At 48.4% G+C, this 27454-nt stretch overlaps 1 protein-coding gene across 4 annotated transcripts; it reads left to right on the forward strand.

The window, feature by feature from the left end:
- PPME1 (protein phosphatase methylesterase 1) lies at window positions 1-25908 on the forward strand. Of its 4 annotated transcripts, none has more exons than XM_040531892.1 (14): window positions 1-150; window positions 11155-11248; window positions 13088-13180; window positions 16021-16078; window positions 16633-16684; window positions 18469-18623; window positions 19129-19219; window positions 19658-19723; window positions 20559-20691; window positions 21435-21564; window positions 22130-22174; window positions 23141-23205; window positions 24261-24328; window positions 25562-25908. In XM_040531892.1, exons 1-14 carry the CDS (start codon window positions 56-58, stop codon window positions 25578-25580), a joined length of 1164 nt encoding a protein of 387 aa, XP_040387826.1. In that variant the 5' UTR covers window positions 1-55; the 3' UTR covers window positions 25581-25908. The 4 variants fall into 4 exon arrangements, with proteins under 4 accessions (XP_040387826.1, XP_040387998.1, XP_040388076.1 ...); XM_040532064.1 differs by lacking the exon at window positions 1-150 and adding an exon at window positions 4449-4517; XM_040532142.1 differs by lacking the exon at window positions 1-150 and adding an exon at window positions 6806-6840.
- Window positions 25909-27454: the final 1546 nt, after the last annotated feature.

Here is a 27454-nt window from a genome sequence, read left to right on the forward strand (position 1 = left end):
GGCGGGGCCGTGTGAGGGAGGCGGCGGGGGGCGGGGCCGGGCCGTGTCGGCGGCCATGTCGGCCCTGGAGAAGCAGCTGCACCTCGGCCGCCTCCCGCCGCGGCCCCCGCTGCCCGGCGGCGGCCAGGCCGGCTCCAAGATGCGCATGGGGTACGGGGGGGACGATGGGGGGCGGCTTGGGCGGCCGGGGGCGCGATGGGGGGGGGCTGAGGGGGCGATGGAGGGAGCTGGGGGGGGGCTGAGGGGATTTGGGGCGGGGGACGGTGAGGCCTCGGGTTTTGGGGTAAGGAGGGGGCCTCCTGCGTCGTGGGGCTGGTTCTGGGAGCTCTTTGTGCTCACTGGGCCTAGGGGGTGTTGGGGGGGGGGGGCTTTAGGGGGGCTCAGGATGTGTTTTCAGAGGTTTGCGGTGTTTTGGGGGGGCTTGGGGGTGTTTTGGGGGGCGTTTTAGGGGTTCGGGGGGTGCTTTGAGGGGTCTTCAGGCGTGCTTTGAGGGGGCTTTTGGGGTGCTTTGGGGGAGGCTTGGGACATGGTTTGGGGGGCTTGGGGGGTGCTTTTGGGGGGGTTGAGGGTCTTGGGGTGTGCTTTGAGGTGCTTGGGAGAGCTTTAGAAAGGATTTTAGGGAGCGTTTGGGGTGTACTTTGGGGGGCTTGGGGTGTTTGCTGCTGGGGGGCTGGTGGGGGAGGGAGCTGTGTGTGTGTGTGTGCGTCTGCTGGGGTGCGGCCCCTCAGAGGTGGATGTCCACGGAAGGAAGGTGAGTGACGACGTGGGGTGGGAGCCCAGCGAGCCCCCAGGCCAGCCCTATTCCTGCCCAGTTCCTGCCTGGGGAAGCCTCGAGCGGGCTTCTCCGGGTGCCTCTGTGCTGGGGAGGGTCACTGCAGCAGTGCTGGGGGGGGCTTCTTGCGGGGACTGGGACTTACGAGAGCCAGAACACGCGCCGGTGTTCCCTGGCCTGCCTCCCTTTTAAGGGAAAAAGTGCAAAAATACCCTCGTAGTAACTCGCTCGTACCTGCTGCTTTACCTGGCAGCGGGAGCTTGCGTGAAGCTGTCCAGTGGGTGAGCCCTGCCGAGGGTGAGTCGGTGCTTCAGGCGATGACAGTATTTCATCTGGGACAGCGCGACGGGGTAAAAAGACGGCCGGTCTTTCAAGCAGGAGTGAGAACGTCTCCTGGAAGCGTGAGAGAAGATCGGCTGGCGCCTGGCCGCGTGGCCGGGAACTGTCAGGGACTGGCTGGGCAAGGACAACCTTGGCGAAAGCTTTTGCTCTTTAATTAAGAGTCAGAGGGAGAAAATGCCTTGCAAATAGGATGGTTTGGAAGAGGAGTAGTAATTTCCTCTCCAGAGGGGTGAGGAGGGAGCTCGTGCTCCACGCAGGCAGCTAGGTGTGGTGAAAGGAGGATCCTTCGGAGGAATGCCGTCCTCCGGTGCGAGCCAGCCTCTGCCAGGGCCGGGTGTGTGCCGCACAGCTCCCGAGGATGCGAAGTGCTCTGCGTTGGGTTAAAAATATCCCGCAATTCCCGCTGGAAATCTTCGCCTTGGTGCGTGAAATCAGCTAACTAAAAGAAATAATGATGAAGACAGCTACTGCGCTGGGGCTGAAAATAAATGTTTAGGTTTTTAGGGATGGGGGAGATGTCCGAATGACAGCTGCTTCTCCTCTCCTTTAAAACATAGTTGTAAAATGTTTCTTGCATCGCATCCTTTGTATTATTTGAGTAGGTGCAGTACAATCGATGCGCTTAGACTCTGACCCGCTAACAAATGTTCATCAAATGCTCTCTTCTTTTAATTTGGATTATTTTAAAGCCGTGTGGAATGGCAGGGCTTTGAGGCCAATCCCCCAAAAAAATTATGTTGAAGGATTAATCAGGAGCTAGAAGCGGTTCTGAGCGACTTTCAGAGGGGTTTCTGCCTCTCGGGAGTGCTGCCGGGGCTCTCGGTTACCCGAGGTGGAGTCGGGACACCGGGGCTCCGATTCCCGCCGTTGCGCTGCGTGGTGGTGATGTGCACGGGTCACTGGACAAAAAATTCACCCGCCTGTGTTGCGGAGGGCCTTGCGCTCCAGAGGAGCGTGCTGAAGGCGACGTCGTGCGCGCAGGGCTGGATTTCATGCTCAATATCTCCTTGACTCCTGCTGGCTCCCTTTAAAATGGGACTAAGCAAGCCAACCCTTACGCTCTACGAAGCCAAACACTGAATTTTTCTGGTTCAGGTAAAGAAATGGTTCTTATTTCTTCCTCTTTTATCCCGCCTAGCTTCGCCTCACCTCCTGTGGTTATTTTGTGAAGTTTTCAATGTAATTTGTGGCGGGTTCGTGGGCTGCAAACTTCACCAGCACCCCTAATTCTTCCCTTAAAGCAGCGCGTGCAGTGATGGCGCTATAAAGAGACACCGCGTCTCGTTGCCTGTCCAATTAAGTATTCGTACGTCGTTAATAAAGGCTTCACGCTGGTGTTAAGGCGGCCTTCACTGGGAGGAAAATCAGTTCCCAGTTTCTCTTGCCGCCGCTGTCAGCTCCTGGCGGCGGGTGTCTGCGCGGTGAGGGTAAGAAGTCAAAAATGAATTCCCTGCAACACCGGGCGATCGGCTGGCTGCTGCAGGACCTCGGAATCGGTAAGCTGGCAGGTCCGGGCTGGGTTTTTTTTTTTGTTTTTCTTTTTTTAAACGTTGCTGCGCTGGGGGATGCGTTTGCCACGTCGGCGCTGCTTCTGGAAATCCAGGCTCCTGATAATTTTTGGTAGGAAATAACACAAAAGGCCGTTAAGGGAGCGGCTTAATGAGGTGCTGACGCAGCACCCCCCGATGCTCGCTGCTTCACTTGCTCGTGACAGGTAAACAGCCGGGTTCCAGGTGGCCTTAATGGATTTTGTGCTGTATGTCTGTGGGGTTACACCCCACTGTGTTCTTACACCTCGGTGATATTTATGCAGGCGGAGTGCTGCTTAGTAGCAATCCCATACGGTAATTCGTGTGACGCTTCCCTCTCTTCCCAATCTTCAGAGGGTTTTCGAACGCTCTGTGTTAGAGAGGGAAATGGTTACGAAGGGAACTCTGTTTCCTATTGCTTTATGATGCTATCAACCTCTCTTTCCTGTTCAGATACTTTCAGAAATGTTGATATGAAGCATGATGTTAGGGATGAGGATCAAAAATTCCCTGGTCCTTCCCCTGAGAAGCAGCTGGGAGTGGTTCGCAGTCCTCTTGTAGCTGCAGAGCGCTCTTGTGTTCTTGGTTTACTCTCGAGTAAATCCCTCTACGGATGGCACCCTGTCGTGCAGGCACCGCGCATCTGGCACCAGAACGGCCTCGCACGGCGAGACTTAGAGCTTAAACGCGAAAAGGAGACGGCAGAAAGCGCAACGGACAGCGGAGAGCAGTGGTGAGGCGGAAACGCTGTGCTGGCGAGGGGTTTGGGGTGGTTATAGCAGAGCAAGGCGCATCTGGCGCGGCTTTTAAATACGTTTTGGACGTCCCGCGTGGGTAGGGTGGCGCAGCAGGGAGCTCCAACCCTTGTCTGATAACGTGGGCTGGGTGGTGGGTTCTGGGCTCAGTGCTGTAGCAGGCGCTTTGGCTCGGACCCGTGGGCTTTCCGCCAGCGGGGCTGCGCGGGGTGGAACCTGCCAAAGCGTTTTTGTGATCGCCTCCTCCCTTTTTTTTTTGCCTGTCGGTGCCGATGAGCTCACAGGTGAGGTGCGCCTGGATGGCAGCACCGCCTCCCTGCTCGCTCCTGAGCCCGCTCAGGCTGGGGGCTCAACGCTTTGCTGCCTGGAACCTTTTCTTCTCCCCTTGAGACCTCTGGCCTCTCCCGTTGATCTCATCTGATGTTCTGGGCTTTGGACAGCAGCGCAAAACTGGAAATGGGATCTCAGCAGAGGCTTTGGCACGCCTGGGAACTGGGAAGATAATTTCGTGCGCGTTTGTGGGTGATAACTTCATGCACGCATCTCAGCACGATGATTTCTCTCTTCCTAGTGGCACGACTGCCTCTCAACTCAGGTTGTCTTCTACGGTTTTGCTGCGTGGCTGCTTGCATCTCGTCCGTGTCTGCGTGAATTGTTTCTACGTAACTTTAGGCACTGAAAAATCTTTGTGTGACTTAGGGCACTGGCAGATACCCCGCGCACACCAAAATAGTCCTGTAAGATTCAAGCCTTCATGGGCAACAAAAATAGTTAACATTAGAAGATTTGTTTGAGCTTTTACCATCTCGTGTTTATAAATCCGTTTTGTTTCTGGGCTCTTATGAATGCCTTAACGTGGAAGCAGGGCCATCAGCGTTTGTTTTCACTTATTATCCAGCAGCACTGGCAAGCTGGTTTTTCCGCAGAGGAATGCTTCGCTTCGAATGCGCCAGGCCGCAGACTGGAGTGTTGGGTTCTCTTTTATTCCCCCTAATTCTATTTTTTGTTATTTAATTCTAATCCTAACTTTAAAGATGTTCTCTTTTGTCAGGCAGGCGGTGTTAACGTGGCTCTGTGGGGTGGCTGAGAGCAAATGGGAAGGAGCGGAGGGTGGAGCAGGTGAGATTGCTTTGGGCACGTGATTTACTGCAGCGCTGCGGTGTCTCAGGCACCAGCCGTCCCCGACTTGAAGGGCAGGTTGCAGGGGTAGGTGGGATGCTTCCTTCAAAAAAAACCGTCGTTTTCCAGCTTCCCCTGGGATTAACGGTTTGGTGAAGAAGCTTTTCCCAGAAGTGCCGAGGACTTCTTAGCCGAAATAAATCCTTACAGCTTTTTTGTCGTGCCCCGTTAAGATTAATACGTTCCGGTAGCGTGAAATAAAACGTCGCCCGCTGCCGCCTTCACGTAGGTGAGAATAGGTTTGTGCATTATTTATTTGTTGCCGTTTCCCAGTACGCTCGCTTCCTTGTGCTTCCTTGCTGGGAAGTCTCGTTCAGGTCATCGGAGCGGCCGAAACAAACAGCAGAGCTGTGTTCACGTGGGGCTGGCTGCTGCTCTGCTCCGCCGCTGTTCATCCTAGCCCTGCCTGTGTCTGCAGGCTCCTCCCGATTTACCGTTGTATATCGGGAAAGGACGCGTGGGAAGATGCAAGCAGGCACGGCGGGGCCGCAGGGAGACCGAATCCTCCCTTTGTGTGCAACGCCGGCGTTAATATTTCAGCAAAACCACGGCCCTGGGTAGCTAAAATGGCTGCTGTGACAGCACTTAGGCGGCTCTTGCAGCTGTACGAGGTGCACGCTTGGATTTCTTTGTATCTCACGGCACGCTGCCTCGATTTCCGCCTCCTCTCCTCTAAATTCCAGCCCCCTCCCAGCTGCACGTGCACTGCTGCCCTGATACATTCGTCTTTTAAGCGCTCTCTGGCTGCGTTGCTCGACTGTGGGGAGGGAGGTGGTGCTTCCCTTTCGCTTGGGCAGCGCACGAAAACCACCCCAGTGAGAGGAGCTCACGTTCGGTTTTTAAGGAGCACATCTGCCTAATTGCCTGCACGTCTGACGGTCTTCGCTTGAGTCACCTGGCTGAAAAGGAAATAGAATCCAACTTGGATCGATAAAACGGAGCTTACAATACAAAACCACTCGTGAGGGGTCGAGACCCCCCTAGAAGCAGCTCCTGACAGCTGGAGCAGCCTCTGCGTGTGCATCTTATTAGAAGTTCTTCATTAGCTCCCTTCTAGACCCAGCTTAATCAGAGCTGAGCATCCAGATGAGATTTGGCAGTGAAGAGTTTCGCTGTTGTTTTCCAGCGTGGGAATAAAAACGATGCATGCTCTCCAGGGTCTTTTAATTAGCTGGAAGGCCTTGATTGAATCTGATCTGCTTAATTTGATCGTGACACTTGTGACTAGTCTCTCCCTCTTTAATCATTTTTTCTCCCGATTTTTCTTTAATAAAGAAACACTTTTATTCAGCGCCTTATGCGGAACTTAACACGCTGTTCTTGCCAATTTTTACTTCTTTTTTTTCTTAAAACACAATTTGTCAGCCGTGGCAGTTCTTAAATAGCTTATATTTAATTTATTTTGGTCAGGTTCAAATGTAACGCAAGGGTTAAGGATCTGTGTTCTGTAGTTGATTTTATAGCCGTAAATACGGAGTCGAGGTCACCAGAAAAAGGAACTTCTAAAAATGCTTCTCCCTGCTTGATGCAACTTTTATTTTTGTTTTAATAGCTGAAGGAAGAACCCAGTGCAGACTGGTGAGGAATTTGGTGAACCGCGTGGGCTCCTGGTGCCCTGGCAGACCGCACGGCAGAATAAAACCGGCGGCAGAGCCTGCCCAGAATTCGTTTTGGGATTCCAGGTCCTGCGTGGTGGCTGCCTGGCTTCGAGGCTGAGGCTCCTTCTCGAAAAGCTATTGTGTTGGAGCCGCTTCTGTTTTGGTCTGCCGGACGCTTTAAAAAGCGGTAGTTACTTCTGACAGCTTAAATGTTTGGTCGGCAAGGTACCGCTGCGGCATAGCGAGGTGCAAAACTGCAGCTGCTGCTTGTTGGGCTTGCTGTCCCGTGGAAAGCTCCACGGCTATCCTTACCCTGTTCGGGGTTTAAATCAGAGGCCCCTTGCGTTTTCCCCAGCGTTATTTGGAGGCAAGTATTGTGATTTAAATTGGTCCGCGGTAGTTGCGTCAGAGGTGACAACGGTTTTTGACTCCCGGGTCCTTTTTGCTTTCTGCTCTAATTCCCCTGCAAGCAGGAGTTCCAGGATTTATGGGTCCCGGAGACTTCATCTCTCTGACACGACGCTTTCTCTGGAGGTGTTAACTCTTATTAAGCTGAATTTGGAGCATTTACTAACACCACGAAATTCAACAACAGGACGAGAAGCGGAGCGGCAAGTTCCCAGGGAGCGGCTCAGCTCCGATTTCATGGGCTCCTCTTGCAACCCGTGAGTTATCCTTCATGGCTTTATCTTGGTATTAGCGTCTGACTGCCTCCTGCGGGAGAACTTCAGCACGAGGAGGTCCGTGGAGCTTGCAGAGCTTTAGGAGTAGACCTTGCGTTGCACTTCTGCTACCAGAAATGGGCTTGGAGATGTTAAAAACAAGTCTCTGGTTTCTGCCCTTGTTTTTCTGCTTTGTTTTTATTCCCCATTCGTTTTTTTCCCAGAAAACTGTTTCTCAGGGAGCAGGTAGATGGTGAGGAGAGGGGAATGAAGGGGCAGCGATCTTCTCTAGCAGCGCAGCTTCCTCCTGCGTTACGGTGACTGCACGAGTGCTCGCAGCAGCTGGCGGGTCATAAAATCCTAAAATCCTCAGGGTTCAGAAGACCTCCGAGGTCGTCTGGACCGACCATCCGCCTGCCGCCGGTGTCTGCCAGGAGAAGGAGCTGCATCGGGTCACTCCAAAAGGCTTCAGAATGATCCCAGGGTTTTTGGTACGGTTCCCTGCTCTCGGCGGAGTGAGGCACCGAGTCACGGGGACAGCTTGCTCTTGGCCTCGTAGGATTAGGGAATGATTTGTGTGTGGTAGCTGATTTCGGGTAGTGCTGTGCTTAACGCTGCTTCTGTCAGCCTTGAGTGCTCGGAGGTCTGCTCTTACCGGGAGAAACCGCGGGATGGGTTCTGCCTTTTGTGACAGATCCTGAGCCCGATGCCATCGGGGACAACGCAAGCTACTTCCCATCGCTGTAGCATTGCTGTGCAAGTGAGTTTTGGTTCTAAATACCCCAAATTCGTGCTGCTGACAACTTCTTTGATTTCTTATCTCTACGACCCGATACTGGTGTAATGCCCTCGCACTAGCAGCAGGCTGCTGTGTCCCCAAAATCGGTTCTCATTTGCGTGATGCTCGCTGTCCCCGCTGCAGCCCTGTTCTCGCAAGAGGAGGAATTTGTCCCGCAACCAGGAACCTTCATCCGGCGTGATAGGATCAACCAGCAGCTTCCTGTGGGAATCCTGCCTCCATTATGGGTAGGAAAAACCGCGCACAAACGTTCAGATCTCACAGTAAAAGGGGAGTTTCCGGGGAGTTCCTGCGGTTCACCGGCTCGATGCATTATGTGGGAGGGTTGCAGCCAGGTGGGTGACGATATTCACTAATCACACGCATCTATTTCGGGACAGTCAAACCTGAAATCAGCAGTAACACGCTGTAGAAAAGCCTGAAATGCTGCATTTTAAAATAATGGTGAAATTTGTCGTCATTAACTGCGCATCCTAGGAGAGGAGGAAACGCCCAAGCCGTGGGCTGCTCGCTCCATTACAGCGAGTTCAAGAAGTGGTACGGAGAGAGCAGGTTAGGGGCTGGGATGGCTTCCAGGCAAGGAGGGAATCAATAAAGTTGGGCTCTCGGCTGGAAAAGCACCTGGCCAGGCGAGGGAAATGTACTAGGGGTTTGTGCAGTCATTAATATTGTAAAGGATGGGCAAACGCCGTGATAGCGTGGGCTTAAAAGCAAGCAAAGTTCTCCTTTTTGTTTCAACTCGTGGCACTGCTGTCACAGCTGCTGTGGAAGTAGTTTTGTGTGACAAGAGAATGGAAACTGCCCTCCGTGAGCACAGCCTGGCGCTGAGGATGCGGCCTCCGGAGATCCCCTTGGTGCTCGTCGTGAAAATCTGGAGGCATGTCATAGCGGGTAACCCTCGGTTGCTGGTGACACGGTACGGAGCTGCTGCTGCCTCTCCTCATCCTGATTCTGGTGGTCCTGGATGATAAACCGTCTATTAATAATCGTAGCATCGTTAAGGCAATCAGAGAGTCGTTCGGAAGTTTGGCGTTTGCAGTTTTCTGGGTCTTGATCTTCAGTGGGAGTTGTTTTTTTTTCCCTAGCAGGATGTTTTATCAGTGCTGCAGCAAATGTGGCCTCCTCTCCTCGGACACTTGGGCGCCTGTGCTCGGTTCTTCCCGATATCACAGCGGCTTGTCATCTCTGTTCTCTTGCTCTGTTCCTCTTGAGCTACAGCCTTCCTTGAAAGAATAAGGTGATTTTTCAGCTCTTCCACTGCCTCGGCTTCATCTCATTCTCTGAGGTGAACGTCTTCTGGGTTCGTGTAGGTGTGTGACGCCTCGTTTTATTTAACTGAAGCTTGACAAGAACAATACCGGAGTCTGGAAACCCACAGAAGCGAATTTGGAACATTCAGGGGGCTGTTGTTTTGGGTTTCGTTTTCTAGAAATACCGGGGGAAATAGGAGTTTTATTTCTACAGAACTGAGAAGCTGCTTTGTCTGTCCCTGTATTTCTTTAGGAAGCCGGGAATTCAGGGGGAACTTCCTTCAGCAGAGGAGATTTTCTTCTGTGACGGTCTCTAGCCCCCCTCGCCCGTGCCTGATTTCCATATTCTGTGCTGATCGCCTCCCCCAGAAGTCGAGGAGCAGGGAGGCTGCGGAGCGGTGCGCCGTTACTCATCCTGCGTGCTGCTGGGCTTGAATCGAGCCCGGTTGTGTCACTGCCGAAACGAAGCGCCGCTCCTTTAGCGCTAGCGAGCGAATGTCAGCCCGAGAAACGGATTTTGCATCCCCTGAGTCATCAGGAAAACTCTTAGCGCAGAGCCTTGCGTGAGTAACGGGGGCACGGGGAGAGGGCACAGCTGCCGATGGAACCAGAAAGCGGACGGGTTTGTCAGCGGGGCGCCTCTGAGAGCCCTGACCGCGTGATGTCCGCGGAGCAGGGCTGTGCTCACCCCATAATTCAGGGGGGATTGCGTTCCCCCGGGGCGCCAGATCGGTGGCGCTCGTTTCAGGCGCGCTCGTTGCAGCGTTTTGTGACGTGCTCGTCAACGAGCTGTGGCAGCAGCGAGCTCTTGTACAGCGAGGGGATGAGCCTGCGGGTGAGGAACACCAGCTGGCGTTCTGGAGGTGTTACCGGGGGAGGCAGGCCTCGTCGGAGTGCCTCTCCTCGATGTTACTCCCCGTGCCTGCAGAGCAGGGGCGGGAAAATACCACGGGAAGGGAGGAAAACCCCCCCAGGAAGGGCACGAAGCAGGGTGGCGCTCGGCTTTCCTTTCAGCCCCGGCGCAGGTGGAAGCTGCCGTCTGCCTGAAGCCTCAATCCCCAAATCATTCATCACCAATCGATTTTAACACGGGCACCCCCGGTGCCCACCAGCACGATTTTTGTGCCTGTGCGCTGCTCTTTCATCTGCGTTTGGCACGCGGTCTGATAGAAAAAGGAATCTCGCTTCTGGGCGCTGCCTGGGTGGCGTCAGGCATCCATCCAGGAGTCTCCGGCGACTGCAATGTGCTTGGCCAGATTTTTCCTTTCCTTTCCTTTTTTATTTTTTTAATAAAGGAGCTTTTCTGCATGTGGTAGGTTCTGACTTCTAAAGGAATTACAGAAATTAACCTGGGAATAAGTGCAGAGCCTGGAGCAAACCGAAGCCTGGAAGCCCGTACTTCCAAGGCAGAGCTGTCAGCATCTGTTACGCGGTCTTGTCATTACAGTTCTTCATTTAAAATACAAGTTTCTTTAAAGATCCTGCTTTTGGGGCAGGTTGACTTTGTTTGAACGATATCCCTTCCAAAAATCAGGGGGGATTTCTAGGAAAGTTGTACTCTCGTGGCAAGTACTAATTTTGTCTTTAATCAGCGGCTTAATTTTTTATATCCTTGCTAGTCTGGCAGTAACCTGCAGCATACAGCTGCCGCTCTGCTTTTCACAGCGAGGGTGTCAAGGTGACTTCTGAGAGGGGAAGTGCTTTTTTTATTGTTATTTTTATTATGATTGATGGGCTGAGTCGTAAATTCAGGATGGCTTCCTGCGCTCCAGGCACTGGAGTGCTCCCAGCCCTGTCAGCAGCAGGGACTGGAGAAGGACCGTGACGTACAAAGGTACCTCTGGCTTTGAAGGCTGCGATCCGTGGGTTGTTGCAAACCGGGAGGTTGTAGGGGGACAGCAGCTCTACACGGCCCTGTTCTTTTTTTCTTTTCCCTTGACTTAGGTCCCCGTAGTCTAACTGGCCCTCGTTCAGTCTTCCCTGGCATCGCGTTATGGGGAAAGCGTTCTCCTCATTGTGTCTTCGTTAGTTTTCCTGAGCATTTTTGGGATCTCCTCAACAGGAACAACAATTAGGAAAAAAAAAGATGGATTTCCATACTGACTATAAAATCATTCATATCGTAAGAATTTCACTCATGTATCATTTGGCTCTAATTCTGCGCTGTTCTATAACACTGGTGTATTCTCTTCAGTGGATGCCGTGACCCCTGCATGCCAATCTAAATGAAAGACTTACCAAAATATCTTTTCTTTTTTTTTCTTGCAGCCCTGGAAGAAAGCGTGACTTCTCCCCAGTGCTTTGGAGCCAGTACTTTGAGTCTATGGAGGACGTTGTGGTAGAAAATGAAACTGGCAAGGATATATCCTTTTTCCCAGATTGAGGTTTTCATAATGACTGTGGCAGTGTCGTGTCTTTTGAGTTTATTGGGGTTCTCTTAATCTTTTCCACGTTATTTCTTCTCATCTTCCTTTGTTTATCCATATGTTTATTATTATTATTATGAATTTATTAACGACAGGTAGTTAACTGGCAGTCAGTGAGCTCTACGTTCAGGATCAGCATCAGCAGGGCAAAACCAGGCCCCAACACTGAACGTCTACATGTTAATAAATACCTACAAATTTCCCAAGGCCCTCTACAACTGATCCCAGGGAGTTGTGTTCCTTTATGCATGCATAAACGGACAAGCACAGTCATGCGCACCCCCGAGAAGCGTGCGTTGCTACTTGTTGCACCCCAAATTAAAGCCCACAAGCTGGTGTGCAGATGGGGAGGCTTCTCCCTCTGGCCCAGGCAGAGGTGGCGGTGCCAGCAGGGGGACTTCTGGCTGCATCAGACCAGGTTCTGACTATTGCTCTCCGAGATTTCTGCCCCCTTCACAAATATTCATGCTGCTTTTATACTTCTCTTCAAGCACACTCCTTTTTGCAAGTCTTCCAGTTACTGATCGGTGCAGCTGATGTCTGTAATCCTCTTTAACGTGCTCAGTTTGAGGCAAAGGCCATCAGTTGGCTTTGGGTGTGCCATTCACTGGTTGCCTGTACCCGTTAGCTCTGACAAAAAGTGCTTTGAGAGGTACTTCCAGGTCTTCTGACCTAACTGCAAAATGGAAATGTTTTTGTCTGTGGTTAAATAACGCAACCCTGTAATTTAATAGCCGTTTATTTTTTACGCGTGCATATCCCAGCTTGCTGGAGGCTGTTAAGAAAACCAAATTTCCAAGCTATTTCAGCCCCAATATCAGTGATAGTTACTTCTTCCTTGCCAATAGCATGTGCTACTTTAAAATGAGGAAAATTCGCTGCCCTTGGTTTCTTCACCTTGTCATTATGTTGTGTTCTCATTAATCGTGCCAACTGATGCTATGACTTCGTCATGATGTGCACCTTGTCTACGTTCCTTGTGAAGTGCTGCACACACCCCTGAGGCTTTATAAATAATAAAAAGGATAATGGACCTATTTGGGTAGGTGATAAACAGAAATCTTAAGGGCACTCCAGTATTCAGCAGAACCACGACGAACTGCTTGGTCAGTAACCTCAGCTAGCGTGGTGAGGTTTAGGGGAGCACTTTTGTCCACCCCAAGAACGGCAGAAGGAGGTGGAGCGACTTGTCTGATCTGTTGGTCGCAGTTTGGGGCACTAAATGCAGATCTCACGACTCCCAGATCTGTGCCTTTCCCTAAGTGACAGTGCTTTTAGTGATAGTTGAACCGATTTTTTCTGTGCATAAATAAATACTGTAAGGGGATGTCAGCTACCATACTGAAGCTTCTTTACCAGTTTATATTCCAGGTAGTAGTTATACTGCCCTAAGAATCTTTTTTACTGGCATACCTGACACTTTTTTTTGATATAACAGGAAAATATGCCAAATCAAAACTACCTGCTCCATAGCACATGCTGGTAATGGTTTGTTTTTCTCTCAGTTCAATTCTCTGTTGCACGAGGAAGAAAAAGGTTGCTGGCAGGAGATGTGTAGGTTATAGAGGAGAAGACCTGGGCAGTAGGAAAAGAACTCTTTACCTGTACAAAATTTAGCTTGTTTTACGCTTGCACGTACCCATTGCTCAGCGGCAGAAATGAGCCCTTGTGTACACAAGGGTGGAAACAAAGCACTGTTGGGTATTGCAGACTCCAAACTACATTCAGGTAAGTAACATCAGATAACCCTATAAAATGTCCTTAACTGTTCATACACTTTTCGAATTTACAAAAGTGGATCGGAGGGACCTGTCTTACTGCTCCTACACGGCGGAGGCCATTCTGCTCTTTCCTGGGCTGTATTTACCGTAAGTAAGCTGCTGACTTATACAAGTATATATGCATGCTAATGTAGTCCTCGAAGCATGGAAGGCAGCTGATCATTCAGCTGTGTTAAGCATGAGGAAAATGAATTCAGAAAACTGTCTTATAATCTCTTGGTATGTACCTGACTCAAGTCGTCTGTGTATTAAACAGGTAAAACATAGTAAAGGGTTATCTTGTAGGCTTTAATTATCAACAGTGGCCAAAACTTCCACACAGCACTTCATTAAAGTGTTAAAAACAACAATAACCAAGTGTTTAAAAACAAACAAACAAAAAAAAAGAGGTAAGGAAGAAAAACTTTGAAGGATTGCAGGTAAAGTAAAATCGCTTGCAGCACTTGATTTCTATTTGGGACCTTTTATAATCCGGGGACTGAGCTATGTAGCACTCTTAACAGAAGGGTGGTATAGGACAACTTCCATGGAAGTGTGACTGGACAGATGAAGTGTCTACATCTCCTCTGTGCCTCTGGCTGTGTCATATTTATCTGTTTGCTCCTCAGTGGGCTTTAAGGAGACCTTCAGACGGGTAACAAGAAGGAACACTTCACAAGAGTTCATACCAACTGCTCTTGAATTCCCATGGTGACTACTACTGGGCAATCCTGATGGTGTAACCCATGGATAAACCACCTTCATCGCAGAACAGCTTGGGTTGGAGGGACCTTAAAGACCACCTAGTTCCAACCCCCTGCCATGGGCAGGGATGCCACCCACTTGATCAGGTTGCCCAGGGCCTTGTCCAACCTGGTCTTGGGGCATCCACAACCTCTCTGGGCAACCTGTGCCAGTGTCTCACCACCCTCTGAGTGAAGAATTTCCTACTAGCCTCTGATCTAAATCTCCCCTCTTCTCATTTAAAGCCATTCCCCTCTTATTCCCGGTAGCAAAACCGATACCAGTTTCGTATTTAAAGATCTCAAGCTTGCTGGATTTGGTGGAGTGATTGCGGTTATAATACTGTGCTTCATAGTTCCTGGCTTTTTAATTTGCTGTTGACAGCTAACAAAGATAACACAGAAGATTCACGTAGATTTGTGCCTCGCACCTGCCTGCGCATCTGGAGAAAGCCACTGCCACAATTAGCTTGTGCTTTTATGTGGCTGTTATTAAATTGTAGCCTGTGCATGCTTTGAAAAGCAGCTTTGTCCCAAGCAGACGTGGAATCAGAGAATGGATTGGGTTGGAAGGGGCCCTCAAGCCCCCCTAATTCCACCCCCCTGCCCTGGGCAGGGCCCCCAGCCCCCTGCAGCCTGGCCTTGGGCACTGCCAGGGCTGGGGCACCCCCAGCTCCTCTGGGCAGCCTGGGCCAGGGCCTCAGCGCCCTCAGAGGGAAGGATTTCTTCCCAACGCCTCCCCGAAGCCTCCCCCCTGCCAGGCTCCAGCCGGTGCCCCTCGTCCTGTCCCCCCAGCCCTGACCAAGAGTCCCTCCCCAGCTTTCCTGCCCCCCCTGCAGGCCCTGGCAGGCCGCTGGCAGCTCTCCCCGGGGCCTTCTCTTCCCCAACATCTTTGTGGCCTTCTGGCCTCGTCCTAATAGTCAAGTTAAATGAACGAGACCTTAAACAATCTTTAAAATACCAAACAAACTAAAGCAAAACCAACCAGAAACAAAAGAAAAAGAAGAATTTCTCCAGTTAGGAAGCATTGAATGTAACCATCTAATAATAGCCTGCAGAGGGAGGGTGCTGCTTTCTTCTGTTTATTGGCCTGCTAAATTCCTGGGTGATGTGCTTGTGCTCTTCTTGCCCAAACTATTTCTGTTTGGCTAAAACTCAGAGTACTGGAAGGTTTCCCATTCTGTCACATCATGTTGACGGCCCTCTTTCCTTGCTCTCCGTTGACAGTGGGTTGATTTTTAGCAGTAGTCTGTTCATCTGACTAGGTAAATTGTTGCTTAGGTGCATAAGCACCTTGCGAAGTGAGGTTTCAGGGTGACTTTTGGGGTCTAAAATATTAACTTGTGGATTCAGAGGTTGCTGGGAAAGCAACTGCTTCAGTCACCAAGGAGTTGAACAGCTGAACAACCAAAATATGAGGACTTGAGGACTGGTTAGCTTTTGGATCTCTGCCTGTTATGTAGGTGGTTTATTAACAGTCCCTCAACAAATTCTCCCAACCCTGCAGGGTCATTATTTAAATCATCAATGATTCCTTAACACAAAAGTCTTCCTTTCAACAGAGAAAGCTGTTTAATCACTGCGATGCCTGAAATAACTTATGCAAATTGAGCTGTCAGGGACAAATAGAGGCATCATCCTATGGCAGCTTTGCCTTACTTTAAAAAGATTCCTCGCTTCTTCCCTCCCAACCTCTTTGGACTAATCGATTTTGTACGTTCCAGCTTTACTGTAAAATTCCATTCTTTAAGAGCAAATTGAATATGTGCTGCGAAGCAGCTGCTTCATCTTCATGTCTGCTGTGTATAGCTGAGGCTAATTTTGGAACACGTTGGGCTTGGGGAAGGGGGGCATTGCTTTAGCAGCTGTAATCCCACTGCTGTGTTTCAGAGGTGCTACAGAGCTTGAATTCCTTAGTTGTTAGGAAGCACACGTAATGTCTTAACACACAGTGAAATAAATGTCCTTGGAGACGGCGTGAACAATGGTAGAAAGGATGGAGCTTTGATTAATTAAGGGTAGTTTATATGGAATAGTCTTTGTGGGACCCGAACCTCCAGGTTCAGCCCCTTCGTTGGCAGTGGAGGGTTTTGTCACGCCATCCTAGCCTTTGCTGTCGTTTCAGGGAGTGCTTAATGTTGCTAATCCTTTTGTAGGTGAGGTGTGGCGCTTTGCAAATTACGTTGTCTTTGTCCCTTCTTGCAGTCTGCAATCATTAGCAGGATTCAGTGTAGGATTGTGGCTTTAGATCTCCGGGGCCATGGTAAGTATAACAAATTTCAAATCACATAAGCGCATTGCATGCTCTCTTTTTTTAAAGGAGATGTAACGAATCCCTCCTAAAATGGCTGAGGAATCATCCTTAAGGCATCCTTATTTTTATTCAAAGACAGGGATGGGAAAGTGGTTTGTAGAGCTCTGCAGCCACCTGACCCCATCCGTTAACAGCTGAGACTCCCTGCGCATTTATGTGGGGCAGGGGTGGACTTGTTCCTTCCTACCTGTTGGCAGCAACCCCCTCCTCTATATTTTGATAACCTAAAGGTGTTTTTTCCTGTTAGAAATAAGGTGTGTGGTTCAGTTTTAAGATACGTTGCAAATATGGAACAGTCATGGGGAGCGTTTCCTACCCTGAAGCTATAATGTGATAAAGTACCAAACGTTTTTATTAATTCTGGGTTTCTTAATTATTCATGTTAACTGAGGTAGGCTCTTTCTTCGTAACTGTGCCAAAAAGCTTTGTCCATTTGCTGCTCGAAGTCCTCAGGGGTCTGAAGGTTTTCAGCTTAAGCGATCTTAACTTTTTTGTTCTTTCAGGAGAAACGAAAGTTAGGAATCCTGAAGATCTGTCTGCAGAGACGATGTCAAAGTAAGGAAGCTTTATGTGCTCCCCTCGGTATTTCGCTTTTCACACATCTATTTTTGTTTCTTGATTGAACTTCTGGAGGGCACACAACCTTCATTCAAGGGAGCCAGAAGAATAGTTTCATTTCACATGATTCTGGCAGCTATCACTTCTTTTCCTTCCATTTTAGGACGGTTTTAAAATTTATTGTGAAAAAATTATCGGCTCTTTCAGCTGAGTCATATTCCAAAGTGGACTTGTTCTCTAGGCCCCATCAGTTTTAAACCCAAATTAAAGATCAGCGACTTCATCGTAGCAAACACTAAACCTGTAATACTCAATGACGCTTGCCAGAGACTTCCGAATAGAAGGGAGAAAGCTTTCCTCAGGCATAATTTGGGCATTTTAGCTTGAAAACACCAGTTTGGCGGTTCTTCCGCTCTTTTAGTGAGCGTTCAGACTGCATCTGCATTGGGCTGGCAGCATCCCCAAAGTGTGGGTCAAGGACTGAGACTCGAGCACGGAGGGAGTTGCTTTTACGAATTGTCACGACCTGCTTTGGGATGCAAATCCTCTTCTGGACAAGCTGCGTGAGCAGCAAATAGCTAAGTACGTCCCATTATGTCCACATTTAATACAAAGAGGCTCTTTCCTATGACTACAGTTAAATCACGAAGGATTTTGTAACCTTCCTATGAACAAATCTACCGGATTTGTTGTGGGGAGGCCATGTGTGAAATGTATTCTGACTTCCATTGTCTACCTTATTGCTGCTGCTTGCAGCTTGTCAGGTCCTGATCCGTCAGCGTCCTGAAGAGGTGCTGTATGAAATAATTGGGATTTTTAAATCTGCAGCAGCACTGCTACGGGGGAGAACAGGTTGCCTTTTGTTTTTAAACCTCGTTCTCCTCTTAGCAATGATTTTGGAAGTTAATCCTCATTAGCCTTTAAATGGGAGCCTTAAATTATAGCGAGTTTTCATCTTTTATTAAATCCTCCAATCATTTTCTCTTTGACAGAACAAACAAGCTAGCTTTTCTTTTGACTCGCTTTCTGTTTACAAGATGCGATGCTGCTCAGGTCTTCAGTTCCTCCAATTTTCCAATTGGAAAGACAATTTTGGCAACACTGAATCTGTCTTAAAAATACTGTGCTCTTCACTAGGTTTCAGTCTTTAGCCATGCTGTTGTTTTTTTTTTTTTGTGTGTGAATTGTGCCAGCCAACATTCTCATACTGCAGCGACAGCTTCAGTTTAAAGTAGGTGCCGTACGGAAGAGAAGGGGAAATCTCTGCTTGCCTTGTAGTAACTATGCTCCCGAGTCAATCTTTGCTTGTGTTCAGTGCTTCTTTGCCTTGGTTGGTGGGGCTTGGTTATTTTTTTCTATTTAATTGCAAAAGGTTTCTCCTTTCAGAACTGTGAATTTTTTAGTCTGCGCTTCCATGCGAGAGAATGTGACGCTTTCCTCACTTTTTATTTAAAACTCCCACCATCTAATGCCAATGTAAAATGTTTGCTTAAGGGATTAAAAAAAAAAAAAGCACTTTCTGTTTATAAAAAAGGGAAATGACACACTTGTTCAGTGAAGTGTTGGCTTAAATGATTTCCTGTATTGGTGCCTAAATGAAACTGAACAGTGATAAGGGAATAAACTTGTCTCAACAATCTGTGGGTTAAACAAGCATGCGGAGACGATTTGGAGCCAGACGTCTGTCTTGGATCTGTACGTCCTCCTCCCGTTGTCCAGAACAGTTTCAGAAACGTATGAACGTAGAGGTGCTGACCACGGTTTTTATCTTCGTTTGGCAGAGACGTTGGAAACGTGGTCGAAGCTCTGTACGGGGACCTCCCTCCCCCCATCATGCTTATTGGGCACAGCATGGGTGGTGCCATTGCGGTGCACACGGCAGTCGCAAACTTGGTGCCAAGTTTACTGGGTCTGTGCATGATAGACGTTGTGGAAGGTAAGCGTCAGCATGGTTCTTCCTTCCATGCTCATCTTTTTCTCTTATCCCCAAATCCCTGAAAACAGGAGGTTTTGCCCACTTAAATCTACGCTAATTCCATCCTCTTAACACAAATTACCTACATAAAATAGTCTTTGCTGCGGGACCCCTCCTTTCACTCCTCCCAGGTGGGATCTCTGTTTGCTCTTGTCCTCATCATTTGGTTGTAACACTTTGTTGTTAGCAGGGAGGAGGGCTGCTTTTTTATTTAGTGCACGGTGCTGATGTGTGGTTACTGCTTTTTCCTACTCTCTGAATGCCCTACCTGTTCAAATATTAATTCTCTGCTGGGGGAGCAGGTACAGCTGTAGGCTTAGAGTACTAAGCTGTATTTTCCTTAACTGCATTAAATCCCCTTTGAGCCCCAGCTCTCTCTGAGGGTACTCCCTGGTAGCCAGTTCTGTATAGGTGGGCACGATAATTATCCCGCCACATGCCATAAAGTGAAAATTCTTGTTTTCAGGTACGGCCATGGATGCACTGAACAGCATGCAGAACTTCTTACGGAGCCGTCCCAAAACATTCAAGTCGCTCGAGAACGCAATTGAGTGGAGGTAAGGTGTGAGCTTATGTAGTCTCAAAATCTCTTGCCATTTTTGCTTGACTCCTAAAAGGCACAAACTTGACGTAACGTGTCAGTTTTCCTCCTTACGCTCTCAATTCCCCAGCTATACAAAAATAGGGGGAGTAGCAGATTCTCCAGAGGGCCCTGGGCAGGAGGGTGAGGTGGGCTGGGAGGAACCTCGTGGGGTGCAGCAAGGAGAGGTGCAGAGTCCTGGCTGTTGGGGGGAGCAACCCCAGCCCCAGGCGGTGCCGGGGGTACCCGGAGGGACGGCAGCAGGGCAGGAAAGGCCCTGGGGGCCTGGTGGGCACCGAGCTGCTGGAAGCCAGGTGGTTTGGGTAAAATTATCTGTTTTTGCTTGTGTTTCTGGGCCTGCTAGTCACTGATGCATTCAGTAACTGTTTCTGCCTTTCTTCACTTTTTTTTCTAGCGTTAAAAGCGGACAAATAAGAAATCTCGAATCTGCTAGAGTTTCTATGGTCGGTCAAGTCAAACAGTAGGTTGCTTTTTGAAATTTTTTTCCTAAAAGCTCTGAAAGTCTTCCTATCTGTTTTGCAATACCATCCCTACGGAGCATAAATGTTCTTGAACTTGATTTTTTTTTTTTTTTTCTAGCAAATACAAATTTCTTCGTTTCATTTGATCACGGTCCATACCCACAGCAGCACTAAATCATAGTCATGGCACTTGGAGGGAACCTGCCCAGAATTTCAGTAGGGCAGAATCCACAAAGAGCTAAATTATTAAAAATAATAATAATATATATATGGGGGGGAGTAATACAGTTATTTATATATATATATATATATATATGCATATGTATAAACTGCTGCTGGTTGTGTATTCTTTGTCTGCCTTTCTGCACACGTTAAGGACATAAGCGTTAGTCTAACGTCTCTTCAGAAACGTTGGCCTACATTGGGTTGGCCTTCTGGGTATGGCGCCTTTCACTTCCTTTTAAAAATCGTTTAATTCTGCTTTTCAGGAGTGGGCTGAGGTGGGTTTGGGGGATCAGAGTGATCTGCCTGTGCCAGTAATCCGTGACATACCTGGAGCCTTTACAAGGGTCTCTAATACCCTGTTCAAGAAGAGGTGGTGTTGCTTTTTTGACCACTTCTGTCCCTTTTAAATAGCTGTTTGCATTTCTATTTGCACAGGGATGCATGTGCTGCAGGGGCACTTGGTGACTATCTTTCATCCCCAGCTATTTTTAAACTGGTGGGGGGATTTTTCTCAGCCAGTGTTTGAGAAATTGCTGACCGCTTTAGGTTTAAAACATGCTTTTCTTTTGGTTTTGGAAGGGGAATCAGTTTCTGGCTTTATTTTCACAGGTGCGAGGGAGCTGCTAGTCCTGAATGTCCTAAAGCCATAGTGGAGGGCATTATTGAAGAAGAGGAGGAGGAGGAAGAGGATGATGAAGGGGGTGGCTCTGTCAACAAAAGGAAGAAGGAAGATGACACAGAGGTAGGGAGTTTCTCGCTGTGTTTCAGCTTGTGTTTGCATGGTGCTCCCCTGCAAGAAAAGTAGCCAATAGTTATCCAAATATAAATATATTTGGATGTAAATATCTATATATTTATATAAAAATATTACTCTGGTATAAATGAGAGTAATTCCCTTGGAAAACTTATATTGGGACTCTCGTTTTTCTTCTTGGTCTCATTCCACTGATTCCATCCTGGGTTGTCACTTAGAAGTGTGTGTTTGGTTTTCTTTCCCCAGATGCGCTCAGATTTAGTGCATACGATCTGAACTGGGGCTCTAAGTCGTGAATGAGGACTGCTCTCCTCTGAGCCTTCATGGTATTTTTGCTCGGTTGCGACCTAAGAATGAAAAATTCCTTAAGGAAAATCATTGCAGCCTGCTTAGCCCCTTCTATTTCTGTGTCACCTACCTTGTTGAGAGGCAAATCTGAAGGCACAGGCAGTGCACGAGCTATTTGTGCCAGTGAAAAACAGAAAATTAAGTTCCCTGAAAACTCCAGTCTTCTCTCAATCTGTAGGTGTAGCTCCTGCTGACTTTCTTGCTCCCTTGTTGTGTACTTTGGTTGTGATTTGGAGAGGAAATAAGGAGCAAGAAGAACTGTCTGCTGGGAGCGTGTAATCCACCAGAGGGAGCCAGTATTTTTAGATGCGTTTCCAGGTGACAGAGTTTTATTTCAGCTGTTTTACTGATCACTAATGCAGAGCTCTCTTTCCTCCCTCCAGACAAAGAAGGAGCACTTATACACGTGGCGAATTGAACTGGCGAAAACAGAAAAGTACTGGGATGGCTGGTTCAGGGGGTTATCTAACCTCTTCCTAAGCTGTCCAACTCCAAAGCTTTTGCTTTTAGCTGGTACGTGTCTTGTTTCAATTCAGTGGTGTCCCACTTGTGTTTTAGAAAACAAGGTCAGCATTTGGCTAATGGTTTTGTCTGAGAATAGTGGACCTGTTTTCTCCACCCTGGCTTTTCTCTGTATCATGAAATATCATAAACCAGTCCATTTGAACTGTGCGGATCTGGAATTAGTTCAGAGCCTCTAGGATCAAGATAGCTTCTGCTAATACGGTGTTTTCCTACAAATGCGGGCATGACTTTCACCTGAAAGTCAGTTTATCAATATTCTGCAGCCAGCTGTGGGCCCTTTTTGTATCATGGTAGGAAACGCAACGCATAACCAAGACATACATCCTTTTAAGTTGTAGAAAGGATGTGTTCTTACACTTTTGGCTGGGATTCTTTCCTGCCACTTCACTCTCTTGAGGTGCAGCAGTGAAACACCCTAGCGAATGTCAAAGCTGATGTTTGGTTCACGTTTTTTTTATGCCAAATATCTCTTTCAAAACGCCTAGTAAAGATCTGCTTAGGCAGCCATATTCTCCCTGGCTCTTCTCCAATACATCTGTTTATTTGATTGTAGGTGTTGACAGGCTGGATAAAGATCTAACAATTGGACAGATGCAAGGTAAATATTTGATATCGTTACTGTAACGCTCTTTTTGGATGATAGCTTGTTGCTGTGGGTACACGAACAAGAGAGCTGGAATGGCCTCTTACCAGGTTCAGATTGTACCAAAACAAATGGGCATTAAAGGCTTAGTGAATCCCAAAGTATTCCTTAGCTGCGTGATTGTAGGAAAAGCAGAGAATTTGAGAAGGGGAAGGTTGAATTAGAAGCCACGAAGGGCTTTTCACTGTGCTTTTTGTTCAGTCTAGTGTTTGATGTCTCCAGCAATGGGGCTGCCACACTTCTCTTGACGAATCAGGCTGGTGTTCTCTGTGGATTTCTTTTTTATTTGTTTTTTTTTTTTCCCCCTTTCTAGTGACGTTCTCGATGTTCCTAGCTTAGAACACTTGGGACCACCCAAAAATGTCACGTTTCCCGGTGTTTCTAGCTGCGTCTCCATGAATGTATTTTTTTCTTCTGCCCCAATTTTCATGGGGCAGAAGAAACTGGTCCCAGTTTTCATAGATTTCCATGTCAATTGATACTGGAAAGTAGTATTGGGCAACAGGATAAACATCACGTTAGGGTAGATCTGATAACAGTTTCAACTGAAAGGTTAGTTTAACCTGTGTCGAGAACCTCTAAGAAGTTTGGCTTTGTTTTATCTCCTGGGAACCTGCTCTAGTTACGCCTGGGGAAGATGAATTAAGTGTCCAGTTCCTGCATTTTGTTGAAACTGGCTGCTGTGCGTATTGTACAGTTTCCCTTAGACTCTGCCTTCCCTGCTCCTCCTTCACCAGATGCACACAGCGAGGTTTATAAAGAATACAGTGATCCTAATAAGAGGAGTTCATAAATTCACAGCCCTTTTGAGGGTTCAGTGTCTGTTTCCTGTATACACGAGAATTACTTGCCTAAACCATTGCTGTTAGAAAGCAGGGCCACTTAAAAAGCAGCTCCAACGATGACTCTCTTGGTCTGCAGGGAAGTTTCAGATGCAAGTCCTTCCACAGTGCGGCCATGCAGTCCATGAAGATGCTCCAGACAAGGTGAGCTCCACGCATGTGGTGTGCTGAACGCATCGTGGTCTTCGCAGCTTAAATACAAAAGGGGCCCTTGCTTCCTGCGAAGCAGAGATTTATACTGCAAGAACCTTTTGGGCATGATACCATAACTGTGGTTTTTTTTGTTTGTTTGTTTTTTGTTTTGCAAAACAGCTTGGATTTAATCACATTTCTTAAGCTGGTTGGAAAGCCTGATGTTAGATGAGATGCAGAGCTTGGCTAGGTCGTAGATGGAACTGTCAGGCTGGCGGTGACAAAAATAACTGTTCCCATATGGGGCGCGGATCAGTTTTAACCTCCTGTCTTCCCTCACGAAGCTTTCCACTCGTCCTAGCTTTTGGAGTCGGTCTGTTTGGCTGAGCCGGGCGGCTCAGATTTTCCAAATGGTTTCCAAATGTTGCTGAAGCAGTTTACAGACTGACAGAGCAGGGCCGCTTCTGTGATGCTGAAGTTCCTGTCCCGATAGCGGTAGGAATGTGGAGCAGCCAGTGGAGCCTGTGGTCGGAAACAGAGCTGGTTTTAAAGCCTGTTCTACGCTGACCGCTGTGAATACCAAACCCAGTCTGTCAGTGCTTCTCTTTACCAATCCAAAATAAGTATTTTCATCTAAATACTTGCTCTTTTTAATATGGCTTCTAAGTGGTATTAATAGTGTCAGGACACTGATTTATCCTTTATAGGAATAACGTATGTCGTGATTTCACCTGACCTTTTTTTTTTTTTCACATGCTAAACTTAAGAGGTTTTTTTTTGATGTGGTGTTTTGTTTGTTTTATTTTAGAATTCCTGATTTTTTTTGTCAGTTCTTGATTGTGTGATCAGTTTTAGAGTAAAGGTAGAAGTGTGGATGCACGCATCTCCTCCTTTTAGACCTGAGCCTGTTATACCGAGCTCTTAGTTTTAAAGGAGCAAGCCTGATTCAGCAGGAGGGTCCTACGGCCACGTGCTGCAGTTGGAGCTGCTGCAGCCTTTGCGAACTGCCTGGATTTCTTGTTGACTTCGCACCCCTTTGAATTCTGACCGGTTTTTCCTTCCCTCAGGTTGCTGAAGCTGTTGCGACGTTCCTGATCCGTCACAGGTTTACAGAGCCCATCGGTGGATTCCAGTGGTAAGGTTCTGTACTCCAAGGCTGTGCAGTCCTCGGGCAGAGCTCTTGCTCCTGTGGCTTTCAGTGTGGGAGGTAGCTCGGAGTTTCAGCATAATGCTGAAACCGCATGTAAACAAACAGCGCTGAATCGCAGCCAGTAATTATTTGACGTCTGTGTTCTCTGTAAACTTTTCGGGTATTCACTTGTGTTAATGAAACCTCCTTCCTTGGAGGGAGGCAGATCTTACCTAGCTGATTCCTTTCTTTATAGCCTGCCAGTAGGCAAAATTACAAGCTTTGCGGCATTCAGAGTAAACAGGTTTTTATTTAAATAGTCAAGGCACCGTGCCCTGGAAGCAGCTTGTACCACGCTGCTTTGGCCAGGAAATGCTGGTGAGGTGAGGCAGGTAAAGCTGCGTGCTTCGCTTTGCAGGCTTTTGATAATTACCTCCTGTCTTTTCTTATCATGGTGAACTACAGAAGCCAGCCCTCTGGCATTAGCCATGCAGCAATGAGTGGGTTGTGATTGATAAAGTTGCTTGGAAAACTCATAAAATCTTAGCTACGATATCATAAAGGTAATAATTAAACCAGTGCTTGGGCCACGCTCGCAGAAGGTACTAAACTGTTTCGAGATCATCCTTCAGGTTTCAGTGAGCAGTCCTGAAAAGCCGTCCTGCTTTTAGCTAAGAATTCTTCAACAGAAGCTATAAGCTTCAAAATTTAATACTGTAGGACCGGCAATACGAGACAGGTATTGCTGAATGATTTCCCTTTCTCTTTCCCCTTTATCCTGTGCCTTTAGGGATGGAGCAGTCGAAATGTAGGGCTGCGGGCTGCGTATTTTAACTTCAATGAAAGGAAACGGTGTAGGGTGATGTATAAATGATGAGGGTGAGAAGACCAAAGGGCTTCTGCGTTGTATTTGGCAAGCCGTGCTGTCTGTGAGTCTTTGAAGGCACTACTCTCTTCCTTCTGCTCTTAACGGTTGTAGCAACGGCAGCTTGGAGGCAGTGAGGTGGCTTGCTAGCCATCGGCAGCAATATATTAAGGTTTGGTGCTTCTCACTATCACGTAGCTTACAAGTTACTGCTGAGTGCATCAGTGTTGATTTTACACGCTAGGCTCCTTTTGGCTGTGTTTTACTTTGGGTAATCTACTAAATTTAGAGCGTCGCAGAGCCAAATATCTTCAGGGAGCACCTTGATTTTTAACGTGTAACCTTTTTTTCCCCTCTCCTTCTTTCCCTCCTAGTGTGTTTCCTGCTTGTTAATACCCTGGTGTTCTCCAGCGCGGAGTCATGTTGTAAATAAACTGCACCAGAGGCCACTGTGATGTATTCCATATCTGTTCATCTCTCCGGTTCAGCAGCAGTGAGAAGTTGGTGTGAGATTCGTCCCTTTAGAACTAGTTCTCCAGAATGTGTAACCGCTTAGGGACTTCCTTGCTGGGAAGCAGCTTGTGTTGAAGACCGTGAAAAGCTCTTCAGACCCTCGGAAGATGGGCTCCTCTCTGCTGCCGCGAGGCAAGACCTCCTGAAATCCCAAGTAGTCGATCACGCCCATCTCCATCAGTTCTCAGGCTTTCTTGGACCCAACTGCGAAGGGGCTCTTGGCAGCCCAGATCCACCGAGGCCGTTGCAGCGTTATCCAAAGGCTTCGGGATTTCTCCATGAATCGCCTGGTCGTCTTCGAAGTGCCCCTTAGGTTTGGTTTTTGGTTTGTTTTTTTTTTTTTTTTACACACAAAATGTTTCCCTCTAAAGCAGAGGAGGAATTGGCTTTGTTGGGAGCTCGAGTCTCCTCTCACCGGTGTCAGCCTTAAGGGTTAAGCTGTGGCAGGAGCCTGATGCTGCTTTCCTGTGCCAATTCGGACGGGACCGTGAAACAAAAAGGTGAGGGGGGACCGTGAGCTCCGTTTCGGAGTCTCGCAGCTTTGTTAACATTCGTTTTCGAGTTCTCACTGAGAAAAATAGCCCGAATAACAGGCAGTTTGCCTATTTGGCTGTTCTCTGCCTCTGGAATGTGTTTATGCTCCCCTTTGTGTAGCTGCCACACATGACTGAGCAGAGATCGGCGTCTTTGGGATGAGAAAGATGCAAGAAGTGCAGTAGATAAAAGCCTGGAAGAGCTTGGAGTCAATCCTGCTAACGTCGATGCAGAGGTGCAGGCAGCTGATGGCTGCGATGTGTTCCCCCAGTACTGGAGGAAAGATCTCGTGTTCCCCGTCCCTTCCTAGATCGTTTCACTGCCTGCTTTCCACGTTTCCATTTAAATCAATAGTTATACGAAGCACTTTCTCTTCAGGGTTCGTTAGCCACAGACAATTCGTCCGATTGCTTTCGCCTCGCTTAAGAATCACTCCTGAGCGTAAGAGCAGGCACGTGTTGGAGCAGTTTTTCTTGCTGTGTTGCTGGTGGTCGTCCGAGGTCGTCTTTTATTTTTGCCTTGTGTCCGTCGCCCTTCCGTGCTCTATGATGAAAGCAGCATTTCCAGTGCTGTTTTGCTGAGGCGAACGTCTGTCACGTGGGAGCGACGGGCAGCTGCGGATATCGAGCCGCGATGAATCCTTGGTGCAGGGGGGCGAGGAGCTGGTGCAGCCGGCTGAACGCGGAGATTTACTCTGATGGAGCGCTGCCCTGCTCCTCCGATTCGTTCACGCGCCAGCCCTGGGCGCAGCGGTCGTGGCATTGCGCCGTGTCCCTTCCCCTGCACATCGGGGCAGGAAAAGCAGAATTAGAGGCGAGAACACCCGATTCCGGAGCACCCGGCTCTCTCCCAGGCCGCTGGCACTGTTAAAAGAGTAATCGCTGGCTGCTGGCCTTCCTCGCTGTACGTTTCCCTGTTAATTATTGCGGTAATTCGCTGTGACCGTGGGGCTACAGCCAGCCCCGGGCTAGCTGGTGCTGGATTAAACGGACCTTCGCCAGCTGAGATGCCAAATATCACTTTTTTCCAGATGCAACCCGAAGAGTAGCAAAACTCTTAGCAAAATTCTCGGTCCCTTCCACGTTACTTTCGTGCTCGCGTTGTTGGAGACCAAAATACTCCAGCGTGTGAGTACCACAGCCCAGAGAAAACGAAGCGTGTTGTCAGACTCGGGAGCGATCCGGGTGAAGGCACATTCCTCCGCGCTTCGTGTCCTGGAG

Source organism: Cygnus olor, chromosome 1 (assembly GCF_009769625.2).
Source record: "Cygnus olor isolate bCygOlo1 chromosome 1, bCygOlo1.pri.v2, whole genome shotgun sequence".
Lineage (NCBI taxonomy): Eukaryota > Metazoa > Chordata > Aves > Anseriformes > Anatidae > Cygnus > Cygnus olor.

Excerpts from the sequence above, each read along its gene's own strand:
- PPME1 (XM_040531892.1), top strand. The coding sequence starts at position 56 with ATGTCGGCCCTGGAGAAGCAGCTGCACCTCGGCCGCCTCCCGCCGCGG. Across the intron at positions 18,624-19,128 it reads CATGATAGACGTTGTGGAAG|GTACGGCCATGGATGCACTG; the intron begins GTAAGCGTCAGC and ends TCTTGTTTTCAG. Across the intron at positions 21,565-22,129 it reads AAAGCTTTTGCTTTTAGCTG|GTGTTGACAGGCTGGATAAA; the intron begins GTACGTGTCTTG and ends ATTTGATTGTAG.